Source organism: Schistocerca gregaria, chromosome 11 (genome assembly GCF_023897955.1).
Source record: "Schistocerca gregaria isolate iqSchGreg1 chromosome 11, iqSchGreg1.2, whole genome shotgun sequence".
In the NCBI taxonomy this organism is placed as follows: domain Eukaryota; kingdom Metazoa; phylum Arthropoda; class Insecta; order Orthoptera; family Acrididae; genus Schistocerca; species Schistocerca gregaria.
The window spans coordinates 111714409-111727539 of NC_064930.1; the positions used below are offsets into that span (position 1 = coordinate 111714409).

General features: G+C 42.2%; 1 protein-coding gene across 10 annotated transcripts in view; it reads right to left on the bottom strand.

The window, feature by feature from the left end:
• LOC126295315 (activated Cdc42 kinase-like) overlaps nucleotides 1–13131 on the bottom strand; it is a 335217-nt gene that overhangs the window by 181628 nt on the left and 140458 nt on the right. For 7 of the 10 annotated variants that reach the window (XM_049987761.1, XM_049987769.1, XM_049987768.1 and 4 more), the window contains exons 10-11: nucleotides 10728–10873; nucleotides 2543–2587 (exon numbers count right to left, since the gene is read on the bottom strand). In XM_049987761.1, coding sequence (XP_049843718.1) covers nucleotides 2543–2587; nucleotides 10728–10873 — 191 coding nt within the window. The remainder of the gene's footprint in view (nucleotides 1–2542; nucleotides 2588–10727; nucleotides 10874–13131) is intronic. The other 3 variants (XM_049987766.1, XM_049987765.1, XM_049987770.1) reach the window with 1 other exon arrangement.

Genomic DNA, 13131 nt, shown 5'->3' on the forward strand with positions numbered 1-13131 from the left:
AAACATATGTTTTGACAGAAAACAGGAAAAAGTGTGTGACTGTGAACTGTTGCATTTATTTGTTGCAGTTTGTGCGACAAACTCTTATGCTTTCCATCACATTTTGGGAGTGATTATCACATCCACAAGAAAACCTAAATCGCGCAATGAAGAATATTTTTACCCATTCACCTAGTGTACAAGCTAGGTGGGTCAACAACATATTCCTGTCTTGTGACGCACATGCCGTCACCAGTGTCGTACAGAATATATCACACGTGTTTTCCTGTGCATGAATCGGTTGACCTGTGACCTTGCGATCAAATGTTTTCGGTTAGCATTGGAGAGGCACGTTCTTTCGTCTACTAATCGCACGGTTTTGCGGTGCGGTCGCAAAACACGGACACTACACTTATTACAGTGAACAGAGACGTCAATAAACGAACGGACAGATCATAACTATGTGAAAATAAAGAAAGTAAACTTTTCACTCGAGGGAAGTCTTCAACCAAGGACCTCTCACTCCGCAGCTGCTCACGCTAACCACGGGACCATGGCGCTCCTGAGCTCACACTGTCCTTGATATTGCATATCTTGCACATGGACTACTCAGTTTGTATATTTTGCTTATTTTTTTCATAGTGCTACACCAAGGCCTATCCACTGTGCCAACTTATAACTGAATCTGAGGGGGGTAGGGGGGTGCGACTGGGAGGTTCTGTTGTAAGTATTATTACAATTATTGGCTAATTATATGAGCCTCTTAGTACAAATCCATTCTGTGAAAACTGCACATCAACAGCACTTTCCATTTCTGCAATATTTGCAGTAGATGTTTTTTTGCAATTCAAGCTGTATACACTGTCTGGCAAAAAATGAAATAACCAAAAGACATTGGCAGATGTCAATGTAACTAGCACAAAACACCAGAGTACACAAGTGTTGTAAGCAGGTCTGGTAGGGTGTTTAAGGGTGTGAACTACCTGAAATGCTGAGTGATCACTGTGAAGGATGTGCAGATGCTGCGTACTTTTATGAGATGGCGTTATCAGTACATGACAGAGTTTGAAAGATCCCTCATTATGGGCCTCTATTCCACCAGCTCATCGAATTGTGCAACATCCAGATTTGTGGAGAATTCAAATGTGACAGTGGCCCAATGCTGGGCCGAATGGGAACGCGAGGGAAGGCATACCATCGTCGACGTACCGGTCGGCCACATGTGACCGCCCCGAGGAAGGATCGCCTCACTGTGCACTGAAGACACCGCAATGCCTTCACGTATGCTTCTGTCATCCGAGAATCAATAATGGACATCCTACAATGTGCTACGGCACCTCACGACATCAATCGGAGAATAGCACTGATTGGACTGGGGAATTACTGTTCCCTGTGTAGGCTGCCATTAACACCACAATTAGGACTGTTAATATTTTTAAAACTATCGGGAATCCAACATATTGATATTTTAAAAAATTTAATTGTCAGCCCTCGATAAATGAAAAAAAGTATCGATATATTAAGGGAAAAAATATCGATGTACTGGCCTTTCAAAATATTGACTACACATCGTAAATACATTGTCAGTTTTAGAGTTGTACATTTAAGTATTGATTTATTATTAGATATTCTGTACATCACAACAAGCTACCAGCTTGTTTATCCCCATCAGAGCAAGAATTGAAAGGAAAATGATGCATGTTCACACTTAAAGATGACCACTTTGGTAACAGTGGTACCTGCATGTAAATGGCACATTAAAATTGCCTGACTGGTATGTTGTTCGGTTCCCTCAAATATAAGATTTGTCCAGAACACTACGTTTAGACTTCCATGTTTTTATTCATTTCTGAAAACGCCAGCAATCTTGCAGTTGTGGTGTCAAAACTGCACAGTGAAGCTAAACATTGTAGTTTCTGTCGGTAGCACCAAGTGCCGATTACGTCAGCATTCCCCCTCCCAACGTCCCCTCCCACCGCGAAGACCAATCTTGTCATTCTCATTTTGTTCACTAATTTCAGCAATTGTTTTCCAAGACTACTGATGTGAAGAAATGGCACACTAGTTGTGTTGGAAATTGATTTTTAACGTAACTGGTGTGTCATTTCTTCACATCAGAAACCTTGTTATTCCACTCACATTGCCCCTGCCGCCCCCCCCTTCCCCATGCAACCAGATTACTTCTTTGTGCCACCTATATTTGCTTCACACACTCTAAGAGACTCCTTCACATTCACTACAATTTCAAAAGCACTCTGCTATCAGGAAAGTACAGCCCAGCAGCTATGTAACAACTTCATTTTGAAATCTTCTGTATTTAATGGTCTGTCATTATAGTTTTCTCCCCTTTTTAATTCAGTTATTAGATATTTGTCATATGCATACTTGAAGCTAAAAGTTGTAGTCTACACAAATTACCAGAACACAGTGAAGTTTTAGTTTCTGCCACGTAATGCCATTTTTTGCTCAGTACGATACACGATCTTAACACAATTACGGCCAAAGCAAGTTGCTGCATAAGAATATCCTCTTACAGTTACTTTCGATCACTGCTGTTACGTACCTGACATTTTACCGGATGTCGACGACCTGAGGGACCTGACGCTGTCTGCAAAAGAAATGTCAACCGTACATAAAACTGTGGCAGTGACGAATACTGATAATGACCACACCCCAGTGCACAAGTCACTAAGACCGAGACGCAGAACCCACCGTGAGAAGTTGAATTTTGCACACTACAAGAGGACAGACAACAGAGAACATTGCCCACACAGATAGCCTACCAAGCCCTGAGCCACCATACTAGCGATGCTGCCGAACAGTACAAAATATGATGACCAGTTATGGGAGACAAGCAGTAACCCAGCAACATTACACAAACAGCCATACAAGAAGGTTGCATCCAGCAGTTACCCATTCCAAAAACACAGAAGTTTTTTTTCTCGAAATGTTGTCATCATTTCCAAAACTTGTTACTGATAACAAAAGATATATCACAAGACTCAATTTAATATTTATGCAGGGCAAAACGTACAGTTGAACTTGGTTATGTGACAGGTCACGGGAGGAGAGCTTTTTTTGACTTATTAGAAGATTCTCATCAAACCAGTTTCCAAAAAGGAAATACAAATGTCAGGGTTTAATGTCTATGTCTATAGTAATCTTTGTACACCACTGTGAAATGCATAGCAGATGGAACTTCCCATTAATCACATATTACGATTCCTTTCTGCTTCATTTACAATCGGAGTGCAAGAAGAATCGCTACTTAAAATGCCTCTGTGCACCCTGTAAACAGTATAATCCTGCCCTTTCGGTCCCTACAGGGGTGAGATGTAAGGGGCTGAAGAATTTTAGAGTGTCCTCTCTGAAAGCTGGTTCTTGAACATTTTTAAGTAGTGTTCATCAAGAAAATCAATTTGTGTAGCATCCTCGCGATGCTCTCCCACGGTCAAGCCCATTCTATTTCATATCCCTACAAATACCTGTCTCCACGACCAAGGTCACTAATGCACGCTCGTGCGGTGGTGCTCGACCTGGCGGTAAGCCCCAGTTCAAATCCTGGTGGTGGGAAAAATTATCACTACCAGTATTTTGCTGGCGAGGGAAGAAGTGAAGAAGTGGTGGTATGAAGTTCCTGATCACCAGACTTTATGCCAGTGTCCTGATTTGAATACCAAACCCCTCCACAGTGTGCTATGAAAGTGAAGGCATGAGACACTGTCAATGGTGACCCACATCTCTACATCTACACTACATCCATATTCTGAAAGCCACCTGACGGTGTGTGGCGGAGTGTACCTTGAGTACCTCTATTGGTTCTCCCTTCTATTCCAGTCCCATATTGTTGGTGGACAGAAGGATTGTCGGTATGCCTCTGTGTGGGCTCTAATCTCTCTGATTTTACCCTCACGGTCTCTTCGCGAGATATACGTAGGAGGGAGCAATATACTGCTCGACTCTTCGGTGAAGGTATGTTTTCGAAACTTTAACAAAAACCCGTACCGAGCTACTGAGCGTCTCTCCTGCAGAGTCTTCCACTGGAGTTTATCTATCACCTCCGTAGTGCTTTCGCAATTACTAAATGATCCTATAACGAAGCGTGCTGCTCTCTGTTGGATCTTCTCTATCTCCTCTATCAACCCTATCTGGTACGGATCCCACACTGATGAGCAGTATTCAAGCAGAGGGCGAACAAGCATGCTGTAACCTACTTCCTTTGTTTTCGGACTGCATTTCTCTAGGATTCTTCCAATGAATCTCAGTCTGGCATCTGCTTTACCGACAATCAACTTTATATGATCATTCCATTTTAAATCACTCCTAATGCGTACTACCAGACAATTTATGGAATTAACTGCTTCCAGTTGCTGACCTGCTATTTTGTAGCTAAATGATAGGAGATCTACCTTTCTATGTATTCGAAGCACATTACACTTGTCTACATTGAGATTCAATTGCTATTCCCTGCACCATGCGTCAATTTGCTGCAGATTCTCCTGCATTTCAGTACAATTTTCCATTGTTACAACCTCTCGATACACCACTACATCATCTGCAAAAGGCCTCAGTGAACGTCCGATGTCATCCCAAAGGTCATTTATGTATATTGTGAATAGCAACGGTCCTATGACACTTCCCTGTGGCACACCTGAAATCACTCTTACTTCAGAAGACTCCTCTCCACCTGTTGGATGTGGACATTAAGCTTAGCAGCCCCCCCCCCCCCACTCGGTGCTATTTACGTAGAGTAGGCTATGTGCTGCCACCAGGTTTCACCCTTCTCTCATTATGATCATCACACAACACAAACATTAATCACTGATATCGTAGTCATACGACACTTCTTTCTGATTTTTGTGAAGAGCATAATTTTGCTTTCTCAGCATTTAAAGCATGCTGCCAATGTTTTCACCATTTGAAACATTATCAAGATACCCGCCTGTATAGCCATACGTGTTAAAGCGCCGCTTCCCAGTTTGGGATGTGTGCTGATCCCAAAACAAATCCATCCAGCACATTAACACTGAAGGTCGGTGTGCTGGCCAGCCTGGGTGTGGTTTTCAAGCAGTTTCTCACATCTTGTAAGGTGAATACTGTGCTGGTACCCAAGTCTTGCCTCAGTTCACGATTCGTAAACAATAAGAAAACTTTTGCATGCTTTCGTATGACTCATGCTGCATGCAAACAGTTGGTGTACACACATCCCACCCGAGAGGAGGGGGTAGGGAGTAGCGGGTGCGGATAGGGGGGAAGGGGAGTGAATGGGAAGGCAACAGGAAGGGCATCCAGCCACTCCTTAAATTAAACCATGCAAAGTACATTCATAACCGTGCTGACCCTACACCAGCATGGGACAAACGCACAACAAAAACTAGAAGAAACATTATTGAGAGCTGACTGAATACTTATACAGCTTCTTTCCACAGTACTTCATTACACCATTACATCATCTGCAAAAAGTCTCAGATTACTATTAATACTTTGCTGTCCGCACGTCTCGTACAAATTGATTCGCTTGATGCCGGCAGCGCTGATTCAGATTACTTGGCTTGTCGCCAGCCGTTTTTGCCACTATCGGGAGATTAAAAATTGTTAAGTTTTACTAACCTCATTGTTGGCTCCCATAAGTGCTCAACCCTGTTCCCCTAATTTCAGGAAATTTCAAAGAAATACATACATACAAAATTTGTTTGTTTCCAATATTTGTTTATTTAAAGTTTTTGGAAAATAATCAATTACGAATTGCACTTTGAAAAGCCAGTCAGCATTAGCTGGTGTATTGTTGTTGTCGGAAAATTGTAGGAATGATAATATTTGTCTGAATCGGTTGTGGGACATCATTTTGCGAAATATCGGTGTGTGTGTGTGTGTGTGTGTGTGTGTGTGTCAATGGATTCGTTGACCAATAATCATGGATCCTTGCTTTTTTTACAGTTCCCATATGGATAGCAAGCCCAAACTATTTTCTCGTCCCGTAATGTCAACAAATTTGGCATTTTTTTATCCAGTCTCCTTCTATTGCAATTTTGACTGTAGTACTTGTTGATTTTGTAGCTAATATATTCAAATAGATCATTCCCAATATATAATTCTATGATATACTTGACGTTCTGTGTATCTTTGGGAAATATGTTTGGACCCAAAGATCCTTCAAATTTATTATTGGTGCCCAGTAAATCAAATTCTGCCCACTGTGTACTGTCTTCTTTGTCCGATTCATCCAAATCAGTTGGCTACCTTAACGTTCACCGAATTCTTCTTGGACGTATTTCACTATCTTCCAATGATTCTGCTACACTTCGAATTTTTTTTTACATTTTTTTTTAAAAGATTCAATGTCTTCTTCCCAATTGGCCAAATCGTCCGGAACGTCAGACAAGTCATCTGCCCATTCATCATAAATGATCGTATCGTCTCTTTTGTCTGCCATGATGAACTGGCACAAGTACTAATAAAAACAAAAAACTTGTTGACATGTGTAACTTATTGTTACCTAAACAACACACCAGCAGAATGTAAAACATACTAAAGTGCTCTTGCCAGCCACTGAGCGATACTATGCAAACGACACCACTGCGGTGTCACCGGACGGCAGAGTGTTAATATTGTCCCCAAGGTCATTAATATACAACACTTCCACTTCTGTTGATGACTCCCCATTTGAAATGACATGCTGCCTCCTCCCTATCAATAAATTCTCAACCCAGCCACAAAATTGTTTGCTACCCCACATGCCTGTACCATGGTGTGAGACACGGACAATGAAGTGGGGAAGGAAATCGGTTATGTCCTTTCCCAAGAAACAATCCTGGCATTTGCCTTAACAGTTTAGGGGACTAACGAGAACCCAACTCTGGACAACCTCCCAATTGAGAAATCAGTGTGCTAACCACTGCGCCACCTCCCTGGTGATGGAAGTAGTTGGGTTCCAAGTTTTACGTCAGGGCAGGTCTGCAGTGCTGTAATAGAGACATCCAACTGTTAGGGTTCTCAACAATTTGTGTGGGAAACTCTACAACTGACAGAACACACAAATTTCAGTAGACTGCCAATGTCATCATTTGATAGAGGTACAATTTTTTCCCATTTTTAAATATGAAATAATGTATATAAATGAGTTCGATTGGTCTTTGTTGCGTTGTGTGGGACATGTAGATTTTAAAACGGCCAATATATCACAGAACTGTAGTTTGTAACTAAGATGGTAGATTATCTTTGTTTTATGGAATCAAGTTTTGTTCCCTACCTGAAGAAATGAAAGACACTGTCTCACGTTTTCTTATGGGCAACAAAATTGTGTGTCAACTGGAACAATATTTTGTTGACTATGACATTAACAATGGCAGTAAGAATGACGATATCAACCATTCACATGATGATCCTGACTTTGTGCAAAAAGTTCTGCATCAAAGAATGCGAGTCCTTCTCATTTTTATTTTTTGGAACAATTGTTTGGATTCTTATCTGTTTAGATTTTACAATGACAGCAGTATCCAGTATGGAATCGTGAAGGAATATTTTTAAAGAATTTAATATTTTGATTATTCCAGGGCTTAAATATATGTTTTGGGAGAACAAAAATATTAAATTGTTTAAAAATGTTCCTGCATGGTTCCTATTGGCTATCTCATTCATTCTCATTACAGCTCATTTTTTTCTTTTAAATGATTGTGATTCAGATGGCGTTTTCTTTCATTGTACCAACTGTAGTCAGTTTTTCATGACAAGATGTCTTCAATTAAGAACAATGTTAAATAAAAGTCACAGGCTTGGTAATGTATATATTTAGCAACGTGGGAGCTCCGGTCAGTAGTGCACTCTCATTATTTAATGAAGAACATGATACACTCATAATTTACGTGATCTAATAAAGCTTTATATACAATTTCTTTTTCATTTATCCTCCTAACTTAAGTTATATTCATACTAATTATATACACATATTAAAAATGAAATACATGAGTAAATTGCATCTCACTGATGACTGTTTCGAGACTATTTTGAAAACTTCGTTATTCTTGTATAACTAATTTATTTGGAAATTTTTGATGTTATGATTACAATTGTATTTATGATTGTTGGTATCATCATAACTATTATTATAATTATTATTGTTACTAGTGATTACTCTTAGAAAATAATGAATGAATGTATAATATGAATGAACTACTTTTATTTATGTTTTGATTAATATCTCTGGAGGATGTGCTTTGAAGTAAGTTGTCTTAGTGGGAAATAGTAGAGATGTGCAGAGCACATTTGCACGGTGTTGTATTCTCGTACTTATCTTGACTGCATGTGATTATCAAAGAAGGCCATTAATAAAACAAGGGAAAAGTGTCTAACGTGGCCTGTTACATTTCATTCAATGTCATTGAAAAAACTGGAACACTGAAATCTATTTTGCAAACAGGATCATACCACTAGAAAAGCTATTCCCACAGCAAGAATGAGTGGTAGTAATTCGACAGTGGATTGAAGCTAAGTAAAACATCTTTTCTCCCAACATCAACATGAAATTATGAACAGTTCTACGAGGGTGAGTCAAATGAAAACCCTAAATTTGTAATAACAAATCGAAATTTCGCGCTATCCTGTAAGTTGGTAAGCGTGCTACAAACAATGTGCAGAATGGCCTGTAGGTGGCAGCATAGCGCAGATGCACACGTACCGTCGCAGTATCAGTATAAAGACGGCTGTCCCACTTGCGACTTGCACCAAAGAAGAATGAAGGTTCAGTACGGTGATGCATGTTTGTCACAGCAGCAAAACTATGAAACGAGTAGGAAGTTCGAAAATGGTCAGGCACAACGAGTTGTGACTCCACAGAACATTGCAGCAGTTGAAGCCACAGTGAAGGAAAACCACCGAGTGGCACTGAATGACATTGCAGCATGTTTACAGATTAGCCACGGGTCAGCACACCACATTGTGCACGATGTGCCCCAGTTTCACAAAGTGTCTGCAAGATGGGTGCCACAGCAGCTGACTCCCGAAATGAGAGAACGACGTGTCGATGCTTGTGAAGAACTTCTTCGGCACTTTGAATGAGAAGGTGATGGCTTCCTTGCAAAAATCGTTACTGGGGACGAAACCTGGGTTCACTTCCACCAACTGGAAACAAAGAGAGCGAGCAAGGAATGGCGCTATTCCTCATAACCAAAACCAAAGAAGTTTCGAACAGAACCATCAGCAGGGAAGGTTACGCTGACTCTCTTTTGGGACAAATAGGCGTCATTTTGGAGCATTACATGCCTAGAGGGACCACTGTCACCAGTGCATCGTACACAGATTTCCTAAAAATCATCTGCTGCCTGCAATCATATCAAAGCGTCGTGGATTGCTGTCAGCAGGTGTCCTTTTGCAACGTGACAATGCAAGGCCCCACACTGCCCCTACAACAGTTGCAAGAATCACAGACCTGCATTTTGAGTGTCTTCCTCATCCACCATACTCACCAGACCTTGCCCCAAGTGATTTCCATATGTTTGGATGACTCAAAGATGAAATGGGAGGAAAGAAGTTCCGTTCTGACAAAGAGGTATGCCAAGTGGTGCACAAGTGGTTTCGCGGACTACCAAAAGAATTTTTTTTCTAAAAGAATTTATGCACTTTGTAAGCACTGGAGGACTTGCAATGTGTGTGGGGGAGATTATGTTGAAAAGTGATACAGCTTTGTACCACTACTTCACAATAAATAATATTTAAAAAAATATTTAAGGTTTTCGTTTGACTCACCCTTGTAATTTTATCTCTTATTTATTCTCAATGTAATGGGAACAGACTATGTGAATACCAATGTAATTTTCATAAAAGTAAGAGAGGTTAAAACTACAAGCTGCCCAAGGAGGATTCATAGGGAGTGTAGAATGTTTGAAACAATGTTTAGCAGGCATCATATGCAAAGAAATATGTCTACGAGCTTTTGGTCAGCTTCTAGCAGTTGTAGAGGGGACTTAGTATGTAAAGGTTTGATAAGGAAAACATGTCCGGTAATGTATAGTTTGAATGTAAAATAAGTCTGACGACTGGGTCATTTTCAAATCTTCCGCTTTAGGGTACATCATGGAATGTTAGTGCTGCACAATGCATGTACTGGGAATGCTTTCCAGATCACTGAAGTCCATCACAAACCATTTTCGTCCCCCTGTAACAGGGGCTGAGAGAAATTTGTATGTTCGCAACTAGAGGGGTCGGCTACTGGGCTTCACGAACATGCGCCAAGTCTCATGGATCGTGTGTGGGAGATACACCTCGTGCAGCTAACAGCAGGGTCACTGTGTAGAGCATCTGTCATATAGCACAAGGGTCAGTGCTCATTGTCTCCCTCGTGTGGAGAGGGAGGTTTGAAAATTCGATATTCAAACTCATTTTACATCTAAATGGTACATTTTTCGACACGAGTTCCTTATCAAAAGTTTATTACTAAGTTGCCTCTACATACTCTTCACACTCTGTACAAGCAGGAGGGTCTCAGCCACACAGCAATGAGTTACAAACTGACAAAGGGGCGAGTAGCACGCTACCGAAAGCTCGCAGACGTACGACCACTCGAGGCAGCCGGAAGGACGGGAATATTTTATTCTGTCACAAGACTGCCCATTTGCGCACGAGCTGTTACACACGTTCTTATTGAGGAGCAAGCGAAACCACAAGCAACAGAACAGTTCCCACGAGACCACTGTGAAGCGAGGCAAGCACATTCCCACAATCCCCTGCACCACACCGCACGGCCCAGCACTCACCTCCTCGGACGAATTCCCCGGGCTTTCCGCCGGGTGCTGCAGGCAGGTTCGAGCCCAGGTAGGCAACCGTGTGCGCCGGGTTGAAGAGGCCCGTCTTGCCGCTGTTCAGGACACCTTTCCAGCAGCCCGACACATTCGGGATCGGCCTGTAAAAGGAACATTGCCACTAAACTTTGTGACGGCACAATTACGGGGCAATTCAAAAGGCAGTACACAAACAGACGGAATGTAAAAACTTTGGTATAGGAATGCAATAACTTTGGTATAGGAATTTATGGGCTTGGAAGTAATTGTGAGCCACTGAAAGCTTTGTAATCTCAGGGACAACAGTGAACAGCAATAGACCTGCTCTATTCGTTCAGTAAAGATGATGTACTGTTTACTCAGCAATGTTTTACATTACAAAAGGTTTTCAAAATGGCAACATACACCAGGCATCACGCAAACCTCATCAGATGCTGCAAGAATCCAAGCGCGGGTGGCGAGAAATGGTTTTCCCAACAGGTACTTCTGTCAGATACGTGCAGACTGCGGAGGGAATGGCTCGTAAATGGGGGATACAAGTCGTCTGTGCGCATATGGCAGCTCATTTCATTGGCACACCTGACGATATATTAAAAAACTAAAAACCCGTCTCGATTGCGAAAGAAGCACCTAGTGTTAAGTGTTAACCCAGGTTTCGGCGTAGATAACTTCACCTTCTTCAGAACAACAATAAAACCCACAAGTGCCAAAGAAGACCTTTGTCAATTATTAAAAGAACACCATAGCTACACATTTATAAACTAAAAAGAAAAGGAAAACACAAACAGTACATATTTACAAAGTCAAAACCACTACTTAACTTAATGGTGTACACTCCACCTCACACCGGCCTATGTTCGATGGGCCATTACCTGTCATATACTGCAGCTACAAATGGTCGCTCACTTACGAGTCCGACCCGCAACTGAGGTGGGTTTTTAGTTTTTTAATATATTAACCAACGATTGCTGACGCGCTGCGATGCTGAAGGTTCTTATACACCTGATGACGCAGACACGTCCGACTGCCAGTCTACTGTCTCCGTCAGACCGTACGAAATGGCAGTACATCCACGAACTGCTCAATCAATAAATGTGCTGGGAGAAAATGAACACTTGCGCGAGTGCTTTTGTTATTCTCCAACAAACAAAAATTAATATATAAAGCGCCGGTAGACAGGCACAATAAAATAACACACAAACAACAGTTGCTTCTTCAGGATAGAGGGAAGGAGAGGGAAAGACAAAAGGATGTGGGTTTTAAGGGAGAGGGTAAGGAGTCATTCCAATCCCGGGAGCGGAAAGACTTACCTTAGGGGTAAAAAAGGATAGGTATATACTTGCGCACACACGCACACATATCCATCCATACATACGCAGACACAAGCTGAAATATTTAAAGGCAAAGAGTTTGGGTAGAGATGTCAGTTGTGGCGGAAGTGTGGATGCAAAGATGATGTTGAATGACAGGTGAGGTATGAGTGGCGGTAACTTGAAATTAGCGGAGATTGAGGCCTGGTGGATAATGAGAAGAGAGGATATATTGAAGGGCAAGTTCCCATCTCCGGAGTTCGGATGGGTTGGTGTGGGTGGGAAGTATCCAGATAACCCGGACAGTGTAACACTGTGCCAAGATGTGCTGGGCGTGCACCAAGGCATGTTTAGCCAAAGGGAGATCTTCATTACCAACAAACACTGTCTGCCTGTGTCCCATTCATGCGAAAGGACAGTTTGTTGCTGGTCATTCCCACATAGAAAGCGTCACAGTGTAGGCAGGTCAGTTGGTAAATCACGTGGGTGCTATCACACGTGGCTCTGCCTTTGATTGTGTACACCTTCTGGGTTACAGGACTGGAGTAGGTGGTGGTGGGAGGGTGCATAGGACAGGTTTTACACCGGGGGCGGTTACAAGGGTAGGAGCCAGAGGGTAGGGAAGGTGGTTTGGGGATTTCATAGGGACGAACCAAGAGGTTACGAAGGTTAGGTGGACGGCGGAAAGACACTCTTGGTGGAGTGGGGAGGATTTCATGAAGGATGGATCTCATTTCGGAGCAGGATTTTAGGAAGTCATATCCCTGCTGGAGAGCCACATTCAGAGTCTGATCCAGTCCCGGGAAGTATCCTGTCACAAGTGGGGCACTTTTGGGGTTCTTCTGTGAGAGGTTCTGGGTTTGAGGGGATGAGGAAATGGCTCTGGTTATTTGCTTCTGTACCAGGTCGGGAGGGTAGTTGCGGGATGCGAAAGCTGTTTTCAGGTTGTTGGTGTAATGGTTCAGGGATTCAGGACTGGAGCAGATTCGTTTGCCACGAAGGCCTAGGCTGTAGGGAAGGGACCGTTGGATGTGGAATGGGTGGCAGCTGTCATAATGGAGGTACTGTTG